The sequence below is a fragment of the Urocitellus parryii genome, chromosome 6 (genome assembly GCF_045843805.1).
Source record: "Urocitellus parryii isolate mUroPar1 chromosome 6, mUroPar1.hap1, whole genome shotgun sequence".
In the NCBI taxonomy this organism is placed as follows: Eukaryota; Metazoa; Chordata; class Mammalia; order Rodentia; family Sciuridae; genus Urocitellus; species Urocitellus parryii.
The window spans coordinates 38,053,357-38,073,461 of NC_135536.1; the positions used below are offsets into that span (position 1 = coordinate 38,053,357).

Sequence of the window (20,105 nt, forward strand, 5' to 3'; positions counted from 1 at the left end):
AACCTTAGGAAAATGACGTTTTATCATTCATAAAAACAAAACTTGAAAATTCTAACTGGATTCGATATACTTATGTTAAAAACAGTAATCCAAATCATAAATCTAAGTAAATTATTTCAAGCCAAATCTCAGTTTTAATACTGAATAGACTGAAGTATTTATAATGCTAACTACATTGTGTAACACCAGGTACTGTATTCTTGAAAGGTTTTAAGTACCATCATTCTGTTCCTCCCTCTAGGCAATAGTTAGTCACAGGGAAATTTAAACTCATTCCTATAAAACTCTCCCCTTGCTTGTGACCTACAAGTTATTTCCAGTACAGATTTAAAAAGCTCATTTTATGGGGTAGAAGGTTCCTTGCTTCCTTTGACCTCAACATTCACAGCACTATAATGTGGCTGAAAATAAAATCAGATTTTAGAGGGAAAAGAGTTTGAAATATTATATTGAAAAGTTTTGGCAATAAGATTCCTACGTTAAAGCCTTTTATCTGGGAAGCTGGCTACATTGTGACTTTTTTAAAAACCACATATATTTTAATAGTGAAGGATGATTTATAATGTTAAGTGCCCTTGGTGTCAGTATAAAAGTGAGAAATGCATTTTTTTCCAGCAACACTCTTTATTAAAGTACAAAAACAATCAGATGTCAAATTAAATGAAATCAAAGTCCATTTAATAAGCTATTCTCTTAGATTCCAGGTTTAAAAAAATAGCACCATACAAAGTGGTTTCAAGCAGGAGTTCTTCAGTATCAATGATGAGCATGTAAATCTATCTAACAGATTCATAAGGAAATCAACACAAAAAACAATGACCAAAACAGGAAATCCAGACATTTGCCATAATGTGTATGCCAACCCCAGATATACTTATCTGGGAGGGCACAAAATGGGTGATGACAGTTGTTCAATAAATGCTCTCAGCGTCACCACCACCACGGGTTTTATAGGGGCTGACACTTCCTCCAAGTACACATGCCCCAGCACAAATGTTCAAATGATACATCAGGCTTTAAAGAGTTTTTGTAAATTATTATTTCTTTAATATCATCTCAGATCAGTCACTCTGACGAATTCTTTTGAAGACTGTTAGAGAGGAAAGAAAAAGAGGGCTTTCCTAGTGAGGGGACAGTGTTTGGCCATGATGGCAGGTGGAGTGCCTTGGCAAGCAGAGGGTATCCATAGCTGGCGGGGGTTGCGAGGTCACCTAGAGTGAGAACACAGACAAGCATGAGAGGGTAGTCCCTCTCTCCACCTCTGAAATAGATAATTAGAAACCAAGTTCAATCTCGGAGCCATATTATTTCTGAATAAAAAGGGGGAGAATATTTTTAGCAGCTTCAATTTCCATGGAAAAGGGAATATCGTGACTTTTGTCTGTCTTTATGTAAGTTGTGGTACATTTGAATGTCTTTTGGAGACAGCACAGCAGTCTCCCCTCATCTACATTTTAGTTTCACTTGGTTTCATTTATTTATGGTTAGATATCTGAAGTCTGAAAATACTAAATGGTAATTCCAGAATTACATGATTTATAGGTATTAAATAACTTGTTATAATTGTTCTAATTATTATTCATCATTGATATGAATCTCTTACTGTGCCTAAGTTATAAATTAATTTTTAATATGTATAGGTTCAGTACTATCCCCTTTCAGGCATCCATAAGGCATCTTGAACTATATCCCTCATGCTTATGGGGACCAACTTTATTTGAATTTAAATTCAAATTATTTCCTTCCTGAAACAGGTTGGCATAGCAGTACTGTAAGCAAGTGGTCTACCTAGTCCATACATAAAAGTATAACAACTGACCAATGAAGAGAAATAACTATGCACAGAAAGGAAAGGCACTAACTCAAACAGAACTGCTCATGCAGGAACCAAGGACTTTACTGTATCAGCAAGAATGAGGCTCCCCTGGATGAATCAATAAATGTCAGGTCCAAAAAGAAAATGTAGGTTTCCCTTTCTTAAACAGTACAAAAGACTAAGCTTCAGAACTAAATAAATGAGGCCCAGCCTGATGATGGGTACTAAGCAAAGTCACCGATGTTTACATGCAGTCCAAGTCAAACCTAAAAGTAGAAATGGAACAAATGACTGTCCAAGCCACATTTCAGGCTCCAAAAGGAGAGGAGACAAGCCCTGAATAGAGAGATAAAGTATAGCAACTGACAAATCAGTTGCAACTACTAAATGCTAAGCACTGGGACAGGTCCCTCACCTATATTAGGATACCTAGCCCACAAGCAGCTGGCTCTCCACCTTCCAGAAACCCAAGGGGTTGGGGGAAGGCTTGGAGACAGGGAGTAGAATTGAGGCCGATTCCAGGGGCAGTTAGTTATATGTTCACTGCAACTGCATTTTAAAAATTTATTTTATTTTATTGGTACCAGGGATTGAACCCAGGAGCACTTAACCACTGAGCCACATTCCCAGCCCTTTTTATTTTACTTTTTAACTTTTGAGATGGGAGTCTCATTAAGTTTCTTAGGGCCTCGCCAGTTGCGGAAGCTGGTTTTGAACTTGCAGTCCTCCTGCCTCAGCCTCCAAAGCCACTGGGATTATAGGTGGCAACTGACTTGTAAACCAGAGATTTTACTAGTCAATTACTATCCACTGGCTGAAAGTTATTAGTACTCTGGCAAAGACTTTCACTTCTCTAGGTTCTATTCCAGGGATCTCTATTAATTTTGACTGTGCATTTCCTCATTTAAAAAATTTGAGTACTAATCTCCAATATACATGTTTGTAAATTACATGTTTATAAATTACATGCATGGCTTAGTGTTCTAATACATTACGCTGATTATAAAACACATATGAAATATTACTCAGCCTTATAAAAGAATGAAATTACGTAATTTACTGGTAAATGGATGGAGCTGTAGAATATCATATTAAGTGAAATAAGCCAATTCCAAAAAAACTAAAGAAAGAATGTTTTCTCTAATATGTGGATGTTAACTCACAATAAGGGTGAGGGGATGATAGGGAAGAATAGAATTACTTTATATTAGGTAGAGGGGAATGAAGGGAGGGAAGGGGATATGGGAGTAGGAATAATAGTAGAATGAATCAGACAATATTACCCTATGTACATGTATGACTACACAACTGGTTGTATTCTGCATCATGTACAACCAGAAAAATGAGAAATTATACACCATTATGTATGATGTATCATAATGCATTCTACTAGCATGTATAACTAATTAAAACTAATTTAAAAAAATTTTAATTACATTTTAAATTTTAAATTGAAGTTGTAATGTTTTCTTCCTTTAACCCAGTGGATCAGGGAGGTAGTATAACCACATCATTTTTGTCTTTCCCTCTAAAACTGGATAATTCGAACTTCATGCATCCCTAAGTCTAAGAGAAAGCAATAAGAAGAGGAATAGGCCCTCACACCTGGCCTTTATGGCTGAACTCATATCCTTATAATAATTAAACCTTTCAAGAGACAGCTTGGAACAGCAACCAACAGGGTCTTCCCAAGCAAAGAGGTACACACTGCTGTTGCATGCTAGTATGAGAAGGAATGTTTCAGAGAAATAAACTCACCTGAGCTACTAACCTAACTCTTCCTCACCTAACTAGAGTTAACCAGAGTCAGAAACCAAGTTGGCAGGAAAATAAAAACACACTTTTTTCTTCTTTTGCCTGACTATAGTGGTTCTATGATGTTGAGCAAGCCGCTCAATCTTTGGGAGCCTTATTTTTCACATAAATATTGCTGTTAGCTTTGAGAATAACATGGATTCTTCTACACATAAAAATCTAGATTTGGAAAAAAAAGGCTCAGATAGTGGATCTGATATCATATTAAATGTGAATCATTAATTGAATGTACTGACCTAGGAAAAAAGCATAAATATGTTTGGCTGACATTTACCACTTCCCCCAAACTCCATCTAATGATACAACAGAAGATGTCTAATGAGCTCATAGCTGAACCAGACCAGGAAGGTGAGGTAAAGCACTACCTTTTCTGAGGCATGTTGAGGCTAACTCTAGGGAAGACACATTCTTCTCTTTCTCTGCCAAAACAGATACCACCACACATGCACAGCACACTTACATACACCTGCAAATGTGCATGAAAATCAAAGAATGGCATGACATAAAGGGAGCAGGCATCAAATGCATACCAAAGAGAACATGGTGTAGAACAATATTAAATACCATGGGAATTGCCAACTGGTTGTTAAACACACAGAGTGTGATAGGATATTTTACTTCTAAGGGATTCTGGCAGACTTAGATTTTGAAATACTCATTTTGGTCCATGGCAGAACACCAAGAAAGCACAGAGGACTAAAGTTCCAGTCTCATCCTAGTACTCTGGCAGTGTAGATGTTTATTCTAATGAGTTATCCATGTGCTCCTTAGTTTATTCCTCTATAAGAAAGTTTTGTTAGAAAAAAAAAGTAAGACCAAGATCATTATTTCATGTGGCAAAAAAGCTGGAAAAAAAAATCAGGCAATAGATAAATGGCTAAATATTTGATAGCACTCAAGAAACCATTAAAATATCTTCGTAAAAAGTGTATAAAATAAATTATTATTACCATGTTTACTGAATAAAGGAGGACAAGATTAAACCTAGAATACTCTAATGGGGAAGGAGCATTAAAAATCATGGAGCCTGGTAATCCAAAGCCATGATTTTCCTTTCCTTTCATTTTCTTGGAAGTACTTTCTACATTTTTTAAATAAAGAATATATACATATATATGGGAAAATATGCTTAAAAATTCGTGGATCCAAAAACATAGTCAACTCCTACCTATCCATAAGAGGGAAATAATTCTGAGCAGAGATAAAACCTTTATAACTGATGCTTATGTGCCAAAAAGTAAAGGAGGGCTACTTTCAATTCCAATGCTTCCTTTTATGAAAATAGAAACTTTGTTCTCAAAGAATTAAGGCTAGGTATAATCTCACCATCTCAAATTCACCTGCCAAGTCCCTTTAGGCTTCTCAAAGCTATACACTTTGTTAAACTGATATAAATATCAAAATGCAGTCTTGTATGAGGTCTATAACCTAAGCCGCATGGGATCCTCATATATTGGATGAAAAATCATTTGTATGAAAAGGTGGGGTGGGAGAGAGAGCACTAATATTCTCAGAGAGGATAGTACTAAAACAAAAAAAATGGAATTTCCATTTTTCCTTTGAAAGATCTCCTTAAGGCAATGTAGAATTGCAAACCATGACTGTGAGGAAAGACCATTTGGGGAAGTTTTGATGTATTGAATGCCATTAAATGATCATTTATTCCTCTATAATATGAACTCTTTCTTCAGGAAAAACACTTAGGTACTTCAAAATTTTGAGATAACAGCTTCCTACTATAGGCCACAATGGAAGCATTTATAAATTGCTCATTTTAGATTTACTGAGTGCATCAGAGAACTCTGCATCTTCTTCTTGCTAATTGGGCTACCATTAGGTAGAATAAAATCTCCTGCTCAGTAATCTGATGAATTTTAAGGGAATTAGAAGACCACCCAGCAGCAGAACAGTGTGAATGACAGCAAGTTTAGATCCAAAGTGAAGGAGTAAAATCACAGCCCAGAGCTCTCCCCAGAAAGTGAGCTGGGGTTCAAGCCTTCTCACCCCTTATAAGGACATAAAGACCCAACAAGAGTGGGATTATGTCTGTTCCCTCCCAGTGCATCTGTTCCTCAGGGGATCTGTGTTCAGGGTCCTGGGGACTGGGAGGCGTCTACCTCACAGGCCCTACCTACAGACTGTCTAGGCAGGAAACGGAAGCTGATGGACAAACCCAGACAGGCCACGTGCTGACAGAGACGATGAGAGAAGCTGCAAGAAGGTGCACACCCAGAGCAGCAACCAAATGGCTGTCTATTCTTAAGGGTCCTGAAAAACCTGATGACTTCATTGTACTCATGGTTATTTGTACTTGCTTCTGGAAAACTCTGTATATGGTTTCGCATGGCTAACTGGAATAAAAATGTCACTCATATTCTAGTACACACACACACACACACACACACACAGAGTCACATGCACACATGGAGGAAGAGTAACAGGAAAGAGTTGGGGAAACAAAAACAAGAACCTGAGCTGGGCTGAAAGCTGGGTCCACAGGCATCTGTGTCGGCCTCTCCCACTTCTGCTGTTTGCTTAACTGTGCACTGGACTGACCCCAGAGAATGTTTTGTTTTATTTTGTTTTAATGTTTCCTTTGATCCAGCAAAGATAGGTGTAGGAAAATAACATCTCCCATTTCAGGGACAGGAACCTGATTGACTAAGTCAGTTCTTACTCCCCGTGAAGTTGGATAAAGAGGCCTGAACTCAGCACTTCCATGCCCAATATACCTAGCAGCATGCAATACTCAGGAGGCCAGGGCGGTGGTTTCTGGTTCAAACTCTCCACAACAGAACTGAACACCTGCAAGGATACTGGGAGGGGAAAACATTTTGGAGCAAAGAGAATTAAGAGAAGCCTGATTTAGAAACTGAGATCAGCAGAACCTCAAGATTGCTGTCAGGGATGGGACACGGTAAGAAGCAGCAGTAAACATGAAAAGGAGAGAAGAAATAAGTATGGAATGGGAGGCAGAAAACTCACAAGACCAAGCCTGGGCTCTGTGTGATGATGCGTCACAGGTAATGGGTCACAGGTGTCTGTCACATATAAATCAGTGTGTTTGTAAACCACTGCAGATGAATTACCTTTGTGTGGCAGTGGGTGTTCCACTAGTGACAAGATAATAACGTTGCTCATAGAGCTGAGCACCTTCTGTGAACCAGGCATTTTATAGACGTGTATAGTTCAGTTCAAAATACCCTTGGGATATAGATAATATTCCTGCTTTAAAGATGAGAAAACAGCCTCAAAGTCCTGACAGTCCCAGTAGTCAGTATTTTACCATAAATCAGTCTTATGTCTAAATCTGTGTTCTGCAATAGCAGGGGAAGAACACAAAATGTTTTCCCCTCCCAGTATCCTTGCAGGTGTTCAGTTCTGTTGTGGAGAGTTTGAGCCGGAAACCACCGCCCTGGCCTCCTGAGTATTGCATGTTGCTAGGTATATTGGGTGATATCCCCAGGTGCCTCTGACTCTGACCCACTGGTAAACAAGAGGACGATTTCAAACTCCCAATATCACACTAACTTAGAAACTCAAGAGCAGGGTAAGGTGGCATACACCTGTAAACATGCTACTAAGGGGCTACAGCTGGAGGATCCTGAGTTTGAGGCCGGCCTGGACAACAGTCCCAGAAAAAGAAAACAGGAAGAAAAAAAATCACCCAAAACAAAGAATGGCCTGTAGGTGTCACACAGTAAGTACCCTCTTGGCCAGCGGCTGTCAGGATGTGTGCTAGGTGCTTAGTACCTCGCCAGCCACATTCCAGCAGGAGCACTGCCTAAGTCTGACATCTCCCCAACCACCACAGGCTCTGCCTTTGCAGTTGGTCAGAACCCATGAAAAGGAAGACGGTGAGTCAGCCCTGAGACTCCTACTCTGCACAGCGGGCTGCGTGGAGGCACAGCGCACAGATGGAGTCTCCTTTTTAAATGAAATGTTTTGGCACCAGTCTCTGTCAAGAGCTTTCCCTTGTTTCCATCTGGTTTTAGCACTGGAATGCATACATGAGAGAATGGAAAAAGAAAACTCAGTTGGCGTGCTAAACCACTAGAAAAGCTGAGGTGGCCCACAGCACAGTCTTGGAATCCTTGCAGATGAGGACACTCGTTGCTCAAGGAATATGGTCACATTGTTTTAGGGAAGTGAGCTTTCTGTTCCTCAGATCCAACCCTGTCCTGGAAAAAATGTCACAAAGCCTGTATACTAACCAGGCATGGTGATGTAATCCCAGTGACTTGGGCAGGTGAGACAGGAGGATCACAAGTTCAAAGCCAGCCTCAGCAACTTGGTGAAGCCCTAAGCAACTTAGTGAGGCCCTGTCTCAAAAAAATTAAAAAGGTTGGAAATGTGGCTCAGTGGTAAAGTCCCCTGAGGTTTAATACCTAGTTAAAGGGGAAAAAAAGTGTATATATTTTGGAGGGAGAGGGGCCTGGGTGTGGGTCAGCTCTGTTGCTCTCCAGCCACCTTGTTCAGACAGGAAACTCACTGACTGGAAGCCTCAGCAATTTCATCTGTAAAGCAGAAATAGTCACCAAGGCCCATGAGGAGGAAATGAGATGATATATGGTAACTGTCTAGTTATCTGATGTCAGACTTCTATTCACAAGGCTTTAAAAAGATAAATATTATTAATACCAGTTTTCACAGGAAGAGTTCTAGAACAAGGAAAATTAAAAAAAAAATTAGCCATTTACTTTTTCTACTACACAACTGAACAGAAAGTTATATGTACAGGCACAGTGGTGCAAGCCTGCAATCCCAACAGCTTGAGAGGCTGAGGCAGGAGCATCGAGTGTTCAAAAACCAATCTCAGCAACTTAGTGAGGCCCTAAGCAACTCAACAAGTCTGTCTCTAAATAAAATATTAAAAAGGGCTGGATATGTGGCTTAGTGGTTAAGTGCCCATGGGTTCAATCCTGGATACCCTAAAGAAAAAAAGTTCATATGTGGCCAGGTCATTGTCAGAAGACACTATGACTCTCCCTGGGGAATGAGTTTTCTAAGCCTCAAACACATTCACTAATACTATCTCCTAATATGTAGATTTAATAGCCTGGTTAAATTAATCACCACCCAATCAAAAGCAACCAAAGCTTCAAACTTCAGGAGACCAAAGTCACACCCAGACCTGATTATCGCTACAGCAGTGTGAGGTGCTGAGCAAAGACTCTGGTCTGAGAAGTCTTCTCTCACAGAACTCCTGTGCCTACAGGGGAAGAACAGGAACTGTGGCTAAAGGAACAGGACCCAGAATCTTGACTACATGGGTTCAAATTTCTGTTTTGTTACAACTGATGATCTTGGGCATTGGATCATTGCTCCACGTGACTTGCCAGCTCTTGGTATTGTCAGGGCTAGATCTGAGGAATTCACACTTGTGCTCAGTTTCCTCCTCTACAAAGTGAGAACAGTAATAGTATCTACTTCATAGTATTATTTCAAGGTTTAGATGAATAAAATGTTATAGAACCGTGCCATATGCAAGATGAAAGCTTATTTTCTTCCATATAATTTTCTAAAACAGTTCATATTTCCAGCAATGTTTACCACTTCTATAAAAAGAATAATATATGTCATTACTGTGCTTGTTTTGCATTTCTTCTTTGCTGCTAATACCTTTATAAACCTCTGATTTCAGTGAATTTCTTTATTTTTTTTTCCTGGATAAAATGCTTAGATGTCAACTCACCACTACTGAATAAACCATTTTTATCAAGGCCAAATTCCATCTGTCTTGTATTCTTCCCTTCTCTCCCTTCTAATATTTATAAACTTTTGAGAAGAGAAATAGCCTGAATTAGAAAGTAGATAAAAGGATTTTCTTTCTTATGCCTGATTGCTGACAATTAAATTTGACTACCTTCATTCCACTAGCAACCTATAAAGAATTTTCTCAAACCCTCATAAATGTCTAAGTGACCATTTTTATATTAACAACCTAAATTTCCTCCCTAATATTATATGCATGGAATATGTATAATTTTTAGTATGAAAACCAAAATGACAAAATGCTCAGTAGGTAATTTATTCTAATAATAAACTATTTTTAACTTAGCATGTTTCTAATTTGATTTTATAGACCCAAATAATCATGGGAGGGGACAAGTGGCTGTTGTGGGTATTTGCTTTACATTTTGAATGCATTAACAGTGTTAAGTTGTAAAATAAAGATTACACTATAATCAGGTATATAGTAAAAGCATATAATCAGGCATGTGGTAAGCCATAAATCCAAACAGCATTCTCCATTAAGCCTCTATTCATACCTAGCAATATATTGCCAGGTGCTATAGATACCAAGAACACATCAACTCTGATCTTCAAGCAACCTAATTATGTTTCTTGCAGACAACATAATGCTGTCGAGATTTATCTATATTGCTGTATGTGCTGGTAATTATTTCATTATTAGGTAGTATTCTACTACATAGGTAAAATTTTTTTAATCAATCACACATAGATGAAAATTTATTTCTGATGTTATTATAAGTAAAACTTAGGAACACCTGTGTACAAGTTTTTATTTCTCTTGTGTATATAACTAGGAATGGAGTGTATACTTGACTTTATTAAAAAATACTGCCAATTTTTTTTTTACTAATGTAGTTATGAAATTTTTATATTCCCAACAGTACAAGAGCTCATTGCTCCATGTGGCTTGCCAGCTCTTGGTATTGTCAGTGTTTTTAATTTTTATCCTTGTTCAAAGGAAAAATTGGAAACCAATGCTTTAAAAATGTTAATCACAGAGGCAACTCGGTACACAAAAACTGATAGACTGTTTGAGAAGTCAATTGGGGAATCCAATGAGAGATACTCAAATCCTATCCCAAGGCAATGTGAATGAACCAGAAAGATCATTTTTTCTCTTCACAGAATTACAGCTGAAAAACCCAAATAGATCATCTCATTTCCCCCATTCCAGCACCTTTTTGGATATCTCCAGAGGATACATAACCCACTCTGACAATAGTAAATTTTAAGATTACAATCCTCTCTCTCTCTCTCTTTCTCTCTCAGGTTACAGATTATATCAGACATTGGAAAAAATTTCACACAAAGAAATATAAGCAAAAGATTGTTGAAATATATATGTATCACACTCATGCATATTTTGACAAACTTTTAAAGTCATATCACCTCCACCTTTTTCTTTTTCTTTAACTTAATTTTAACCATTCTCCAAGCAGCATTAAACATTATTTACAGACCTTGACCTAATTGGACAAAGTCTGCCTGTTCAAAATGAATAGCTGGTTTTCATCAACCAAACCACAAGAGTTGAAGGGCCCTGCCTCCCAGAAAGCGTAGGCAGATAAGTCTTTCACACTAACAGCAGCAAGGAAACTGTCATTGCAGAGCTCAGCTGGAACTTCACAACCTCCTGTATGAGGTAACCTTACAAAGGTTACCTGTTGTAACCTTTGGCTCAACAGGAGAGCCTTACAAAGGTTACCTGTTGGCTCAACAGGAGAGAAGGAGAAGTGCAGAATCCTGCTTGGTTAGCTAATGAAGCTGCCATTTCTTCTGCCTCAAATGCCGCTCACCCACACAGCCCCCTTTAAAACTACTGAAGTCCTACTAAAATTTTCCAGAATCTCTTGGTTCCTCCAACTAGGCCAAATTCTCCTCATAATGCTTATCTGTATTTTTTCCTTTTTGGCCTTTTCATAGTTTATAATTATGTTTATTTTAATGTGTAACTTATTAACATCTACTGCTTTTTCCCCCCACCAAACTAGGTTAATTGCATGAATTTTTCTTATAACTATACACTTGGCACCTAGAAGGCTCAGTACATAAAAAGCACTTAAAATTACTTGAATGACTAATTTATAGTTAACTAAAGCATTACCTTTTCTGGTAATACTACATTATCAGGACTGACATGCCTCTAGGCTTTACATAAATTGGAAAATAAAGGTGGTTACTTCTTCATCATTTATTAGGAAAAAATCAAACTGCAAATAATGGTGTCATGGTTGCCTGGCCTTTTCCTGCCCCAATTTCCATCAGACTGTTCTCTGCAAGGTCTGATCTACTTTATCTATCCATACTCTCGAAATTCAAAAACCATGAAAAATATGAAGTTTTGGAGAACAAGAGATTTTCCTCCATTAGAATGCAACAAATAAGCAATCCACATCATTTCAGACTTTAGCCTGAAGGACTTGGCAATTTGTAAGGGAAACGCAGTTATCCAGTCAGTCCCAGGTCATCATCTTCTATGGCAGAGGAAATGGTTATGCTATTTCACTGAGATGAGGTTGTCATAGTCCTCGTGTCACGCTCATGGACTTTATGATCAGAAATAGGCAGACAATTGCGTACACCTAAAATCCAAACACAGCTATTCTCTTCTCAGTTAAAAGTATATATTAGGTACAACTCAAGTGGCTCCTGGACCATCCACCTTTCCTTCAACTACCTGCCTACTGGAAATCTCAATGAAATATTGAGCAAATACAGCTTAACAAAATCAAAATTATGCACTGGGCCCCTGATGTTCCATTCAGATCACACATAAAACAAAATATACTGGAATGTATTCTATACATTAATGGTATAAACAATAGGATCAAAATTCAAGAATATGAAAGTATTTTAAGGTTTGAATCATTAACAAAATACTAGAAAGGTCTTGGGAAGGGCTACTACTTTCTTTCACTTAGTCATTATATACAAATTGAGACCCTACCGTTATGTCAGGCACTGCTTAGCACACTAAAGAAATACAAATATCTCCTTAAAATAACCAAATTTTATTAGCCTACTGTTTATTTGAGGAGATATTCCAAGGTTCATTTCCTCACATTCATTTAAATAAAAGCTTTGCTCTAAATATTGAAAAATTGTTCTTACCAAAGTGCTGTGTTCTTATTTTAACCTAAGTCTTACAAATTTACATATTCTGATAAAAAGTTACTTCCATCTTGAAATGAATTCTGATAAATAATCTGAGGCTTAGTTTTTTAAAAAAAATTAAAAAGGGGCCCAAAATAGGTTTATTCCCAAACCACAACTGAAAGAAATTTTTTTATAAAAATGAATTAAGATAAGCTTAATTATTCCATTACTTTTCTATAATAAATATGAGGAAAAATTACAAATGCCTCTGGTTCTCAGATTAGTATCACCCACCCATGGAAATTTATCCAAATTTTATCTCAGAAAACTCAGTATGATTCCACAAGAAATCCCACAGATCTCCCATAATCACAAACAGAAAGAAAAATAATCCAACAAAATCTAAGCTTAATAAAACAGATGCCTCTTTCTGACAAGCGATGGCTGTCAGGCAAAGCAATGATTTGTGAATCAAATCTTTCTCATGTTACAGAACGTGCCAATATTTATCTCAAGACAAACTGTTACTAATTATTGGCAACGGTCTAGAAAAAGCAAGTCAATGAAACTCAAGCTGCTAGTAATGACAATTATGCAAATACTAAGAATTGTTCTGAAAAAAAAAAATCCACAGAGGACAGAGCCTTCCTACCAAGGAAGGTATGAACAATCAAATGTGTCTGCCAGACCCTCTGCAGGAACTCCTAATGATCTGGAAATACATTAAGATTGAACCTCACTGCCCTTCCACCAGAAGGCAACCAGAAAAACAGAGGCACTCAAGTTAATAAGAATCAGAAGGTGACAACAGAGGAAACAGAAAAGAAGAATCGAAGAGCAGACATCTACAAAATGATTACGACCCTCCTGGAACCCGAGAATCCACTGTTTAAAATGGTAGTTGTAATAATAACACGAATTTTTGGTTTTCGTTACCTGACAGGCAGATATAAGTTAAATATTCGCCTTGACCTCCAGTTGCCAAAAAAGGAATCTTTTTCTTTGTCCTCCTCTTGACTTGGACAGCTCCCAGCATCCTTTCATCAAGAGGTGCAAAAATTTCCTTGCTGATGGCAGATTTGGCACTCATCGTAGAACAAGCGAGGAGGAAAAGGAGTCAATTTTCTAAAGAGGGAAAAGAAAAGGAAAAGTTGGGACTGACAATATTGTAGGGGCTCATAAAATAATGAGCACCACACTGATTCACAGGAGTACTTTTCAATAAGCAGTTTAACTTCTTACTTGCTTGAAATGCATTTCAGAAACATTAAAAGCAAGGTCTTCGTATATGTGTTAGCCATGGAAAAATACAAACAAAATGAGGATGCCTTTTTACTCCCTGAAAATGTCAAACACAACGTGAGTGGAGCCACACAGAATGAGATCTGAGCAGCTAGATGATTTCTACCCCAACTGTACCTCACTCTAACTGGCAATAGGCACCCACTTTACATGCATTCTGTAAGGAATGCGACTTCACACTTCCAGTTGAGAAGGCTTTCCACCAACCAACAATCTGTAAAAGTTCTTTATGTCCCGTCTACAGCTCCTTTAAGTCTAATAATGTAAATCTATTTCCCTAATTCCATTTATAGTGGACATAATTATATCATCTTCTACATAATAATTATATATGTAACAAAAGATCATTAATTTAATCACTCTTCAGCTGTTTTTGATCAAGCCAAGTAAGGAATTTATTTATTAGCCTCATGCACCAGGCCCTAGTTTCCAGCCCTCCTCTGCATCTTATTGCCATGCTCTGGAGTCTTGCCAAGTTCTGCACATTGTTCTTCAGCCAAAGTGGACACAGAATTCTTTAAAAATATCTGACTAACCCCAAGTATTTTGGAAATGTTACCAGGCAGTTCCCACATGTTCTACTCTTATGGTTAACTGGCAGTGGGCGCCCAATAATTAAGAAAATATAGCAGTATGTTGCTGACTCACATAACCCCGCCCCCCACTGCCCAACTTACATGCACAGTTATATTTAGTTTTCCAGTAGTTGTACTTCCCTGATGATCTCAATTCTGCTTGTGTCTATTGTATTCAAGGTCAATTTGAGCAACTTAGAAAACGTTCTCTATTCCATCACTCTATCCATAGTGATCTATTTAATCACTCACCACCCAACATGTTTTTGGACAATTAGAAAATCAGAATTAAAGGTGCAGAGAGAGCCTTTGGTGTGTCATGCAGGTTATATTGAGAACTCAGAGATCCTGCATATGGATCAGTAGCACAGCTATACATAGTAACAGCAGCTCAAAGAGTTGATCAGAAAGCTGTAAAATTGAGCCAATCGGTGAACAAACATCTACTACGTGCACTTTATGCTTAGTATTAAAGATATAAGAAAAAATTAAACTACATATGTCTTCCAAGAGTTGACTGCTGACCATATGGAAGGATTCACTTAAATACTAATGATTTATCTGAGAAATACATGAGAGGATTTTTCCCAGTACAAGATTCACAAATGCTACCAACACAGCCGGCCTCCTGTAACTTGTCCACACCTATACCTTCTTGGTTGGAAAATATACATTAAAAACAAAAAGTCCCTCTAGTTAAATAAATTTCTCCTAGTCTTAATTCTATAATGAAGCATGTTTCCCTAATGACACCAAGAAAGTATATCAACTTATAACACCAAAAATACATACCTAAAGATGTAGACATTAGAGATGTACCCAGATCTCCTTGTGCTTTGCTCACAACATTTTTATCATCATCACCAGGTTCTTCATGCTGGCCAAGAAAATGACAATGTACTGACCACTAACATGGCATACTGTCATTTCCTACAGGTTGGCAAACAGAACATCCCCCATGATTTACATGTTCTTAGGGGATTATTACATTTTTTTTTCTTTTTGATACTAAGGATTAAACCCAGGGATGCCTAACCACTGAGCTATACCCCCAGCCTTTATTTAATATTTTATTTAGAGACAGGGTCTGGCTTAGTTGCTAGGTGCCTCAACAAGTTGCTGAGGCTGGCTTTGAACTCGAGATCCTTCTGCCTCAGCCTCCTAAGCTGCTGTGCCACTGCAACTGGCTACAATTTTTTAACTATGATTTTTTTTTAATAATGAGGATTTTTTTTTAAAGATACACTCTAGCTCCAAGGCCTCTCACTTCTCACCATTTAGGGACATGTTTAAAAAGAGAGAGAGAGCAGTATTCATGCAGTGGCTTCAAACCATTCTGTAAGCAAGGAAGAAAGACATTCCCCAACACATCAGGCACTCCCTGACCAGAACCTCCCAACTGGCATGGCTTTTGCTTTTCCATCTTAGTTCGAATTTTTCTAAAACTAGTTAAAAAGAAATAAAAAGATCACTTTATTGTGCAAAAATCCATCAGAAAAATAAGAAAACAGATGCATAATTTTACCATAAATTTACCCAAAATACCTTTTTTTTTCTTTTAGAAAAACTATTGAGAAATGAAAATGACCTTTTGTTGTTTTTATCATACTGATATTCAATGGCCAATAACAAACAGGGGGGGAAAGGGTGAGAGAGAAAAAATCAGTAACTTCACTGAGTCTTGAAATCAACAAACTCAGGTTCAAATTTTAACAGCAACACATAAAACCTGTGTGATTTGTGTAAATCTCAAAATCCCTCACCCTAAATTTACTTACTACAACATGAAGATATCTTCACCTACTTCCTAGAATTAAAGAACTAAAATGAAACAATGTGTGCAGATCACTGATTCCAGTACCTGAAATTTTTTTTAAAAAAAATGCTTAGCTGTGGTGATTTTTTATTAACTTTCCTACTATAATAGAATAATAAAAGAGCCTCTGAACTTGTATAAACTGAACAAATGTAACCACCCACACCAGAAGGTATTTATAAAAGTGAAACCCAACTTTAGTCACTAAAGCTTCACTTTTCTCACTCATGGGCATGAAATTCTCTATGTATGATAAATGGTCTCTTAGATGGCAAGCTGTGCACTAAATGTTATGAGAATGAAGAATTTACAGACTTCAACAGGAAATTCACTAGTAGATTATCAGATTCATTCTATGAAAAGTCATCAAAAGCTTTTGTTAGGGCAATGATACTAATGAGCCTATGTAGAGCACATACGTGTTGAGTATGTTTTCAATGTCACACTGGGAATGTAATGTAGCATGGATAAGAAGGGAAAGAATAAGAAAGTAAAAGGGTGACTCTTGTAGTTGTTTGACAATAACTTTGAAGAGTGTCTCTACAAGAATCCCAAATCAGGTTGAGTTTGTGAGTCCAGGATGGAGGGCTTTTAAAATGCACAGACTCCTGCACCATCCTTCAAAACCACCAAGTCAGAATCTTAAAATCTGTATTTCAAACAACTCTCTGATTCCTACTGTTTCATGCAGTCATCCTGCCACCTAATTTAAAATCTATTACCCTAAAGAGAAACTTTGGGTCTGGACTAGCAAGGTGGAAATAGGAATGAAAATGAAGAATCAATTCATGAGAGAATACAGGCAGACAGTGCACAGGATTTCTTTTTTCTCTTCATTTCACCAAGTAGCTGTAATGAGTTATTAAATCTTTGTTGGTAATTCAATGTCCAGTCCAAGACCAGGGCCCCATTTTAAGGAAGCAAGATAAATACAAAAGCAATCATGCACCAATGACCACTTGTTACTCCAATCTGCATGACCCATGGAAGCTTTTTCTTTCCCAGGTCCATAGCTTCTATAGGACACAATTACAAAGCTTTTTCATCCAAGAAGCCAACCTAGTATTGACTTGCAAGTCAAAGCAACTGGCTGCCTTGAGTGGTAGTTGCAGAAACTAATCACAGTTCTGATCTTCTTCAAGGTCTTTTTCATTCATGCTTTTCTTACTTTAAGCCATATATTTAATACATATCCACTTAACTGGTGCATGTCTACTGTAGTGGGATGGCTTTCCACCACTCAAGTAACCAGAAAATAAAATAACTATTTAGGCAAGTGTAAGAAACTGAAGAAAACTCAGGGGCAGGGCAGGTGAAATGCATAATTCAGGGCATATAGGTGTAAGGTTTTGTACTCAGATAATAACACTGTGGGTTTTCAGTAGAACTGATGTTTGTCCTCCACTGGCAAGAGACTAGGAAGGAGTAGGGACCTTCAGCCAACCAAAAACCACCACTGACAAGGCATTCATTATCATGCAGGGGATTCTAGAGGAGCAGAGCCTTAAATCTGAGAGGAAAGAGAAGTGCCATCCATTCAGCTTAATACTATCAGATTCTTGATTTATCTAACATCACTAACTCCTCTCTTTATCTAAGATTATTAACCTCTCTCTTCTAATCCCATGTTTAACATACAGCCTTTCCATCATGTTTTGGCCCTGGTTGTGCCAATACAGGTATTACGGACTGTGTGCCAGCTAAACTCTGTGCTGTAAATGAGTAACCACAATTCCTGGTTTTACACATCAGCCTCATGAGGCAGTTAATGTGATTCAACTCTGAGGCAGATGTACTTGATATGCTGAGAGCATATGTCAGTGTCTCTCAAGCTCAGAGCCAAGGTGATGTCATCCTGGAAGACTTTGGGAGAAAATCAGCTGGTCTTCCCTAGTGCATGGGAACACCAGTGAGATGAACCTAAACAATTTAGAAATGAGAGAAATAAGATTACTGTCTAAAATTGGATTTCTCTACATTGCCACTTTGTTTTTAAAACAGTTTTTGAAGTGTAACTTCAACCCCTCACCCATAACCTGTGAGACAAGTCATGCCTCCAGTTTTGTTGCCTTCCTGACTTTAAAGATGTGCATCTATCTGTAGACTGAACATTTCCACCAATACCTAACCATGATTCTTCCTTTTCCCTCAAATCCTTCAGTTCCCCATAACAACCATTCAATCGTCAAGCCCTGTGCATTTGATTTAATATTTCTGGACTCCAGTTTTTTTTTCATTCTAACTTCTTCTGCCTAAGTTGCAGTCTTCACCATCCTGGGCCTGAATGATTTTCATGGCTCCTCTAAAGGGACTACCATTTTGCTCCAACTTCAATGCAATCAACCCTCTACATTCTCCAATGTCATTCTACAAGATGAATATGATTGAAGCATAATTGTATTTAATTGTTTCTTCTCCATGCCTCACATCTTGACCTTGACAAGGAAAAGGTCAATGTTGTAAATGTTGAAACCGAAATAATGTTACATTATTTTCCTTAAACACCACAGTATGTAGGGTGTATAAATACTAAGTGTTACAAGTTAGATGTTATCATACAATCATTAAACCTAAAAATGTTAATTTTGCTCCAAAGTCCATAAACATCACCTGGGTAATCCGAAAATATGCAACTTTTAGGAAAATAGATGGCATTAGAGATTATGCTAAGTGAAGTTAGCCAATCCCCAAAAAACAAATGCCAAATGTTTTCTCTGATATAAGGGGGGTGACTCAAAGTGGGGTAGGAAGGGAGAACATGGGAGGAAAATTACCTCTAGATAGGGAATAGGGGTGGGAGGGAAAGGGAGGGAGAACGGGAATAGCAAGGATGGTGGAAGGAGACGGTCATCATTATACAAAATACATGTATGAAGATGTGAATTTGGTGTCAACATACTTTCTATACAAACAGAGATATGATAAATTGTGGTATAAAGGTGTATTAAGAATTGTTTGCGGGCTGGGGATGTGGCTCTAGCAGTAGCGCGCTCACCTGGCATACGTGCGGCCCGGGTTCAACCCCCAGCACCACATAAAAACAAAGATGTTGTGTCCGCCGAAAACTAAAAAATAAATATTAAAAAATTCTCTCTCTCTCTCTCTGTCTCTCTTTCTTTTAAAAAAATTGTATGCAAAAAAATAAGAGAGCTCATATATAATGGCATAATTTGGCATGAACATACTTTATATACAAAATTATGAAAAATTGTGCTGTGAATGGATAATTATGAATGTAATACACTCCACTATTGTCATGTATGTAAGAAATAAAAAAAGAAATAAAAATAAAAAAGAAATACCACCAGGTTAAAAAAAAAGAAAGAAAGAAAATATGCAACTTTTTAGGAAAAGAAAATTTTACTATTTCATATTTCATATCAAGGAGATAATCTGAGGCAACATTAGCTACTTACACAATAAGAATTTTAGTTCCACTAGACAATTTTTCCATGTGTTTCCACCAGGACTCTCAACTCATAGAAATTAAAAGGAGAGTCAGATAAGTCACTAGAACAGACAATGTTATGGGGTGATACCATTTGACACAATCACTCCAAGTCCAAGACAAACCACAAGGGCTGTCAAGTGGCCTTGCTATGTGGGACAGCATAGAACAGTGGATTAAGAACCTACGCTTAAGGCTTCGTGAGCCTTACAGAATCAAGACTCAGTTCATAAGGCACACAGAAACTCTAACAACATTCTTAAAAACTTCTAAACAGGGAAAATAAAAAAGTTATAGGGATATAAGTAAAGCTAAAAATATTCTCTATTCTGTAGAAAAATATTTGAAGAAAGGCAAAGACATGTCATAGAGGAGGAACTCTAAACAAAGATTGCACATTAACATCACCTGTAGTGCCCAGATCCTCATCAAAGAAATTTAGGGGACCAGGGGCCAGGACCTGAAACTTGTTTTCCTAAA

At 37.6% G+C, this 20,105-nt stretch overlaps 1 protein-coding gene across 1 annotated transcript in view; it reads right to left on the reverse strand.

Moving 5' to 3' along the window:
- Nucleotides 1-20,105, reverse strand: part of Stxbp6 (syntaxin binding protein 6) — a 254,435-nt gene that overhangs the window by 162,710 nt on the left and 71,620 nt on the right. The window contains exon 2 of the mRNA XM_026414471.2: nucleotides 13,421-13,609. Within this exon, the coding sequence (XP_026270256.1) occupies nucleotides 13,421-13,574 (154 nt within the window). The 5' untranslated portion in view covers nucleotides 13,575-13,609. The remainder of the gene's footprint in view (nucleotides 1-13,420; nucleotides 13,610-20,105) is intronic.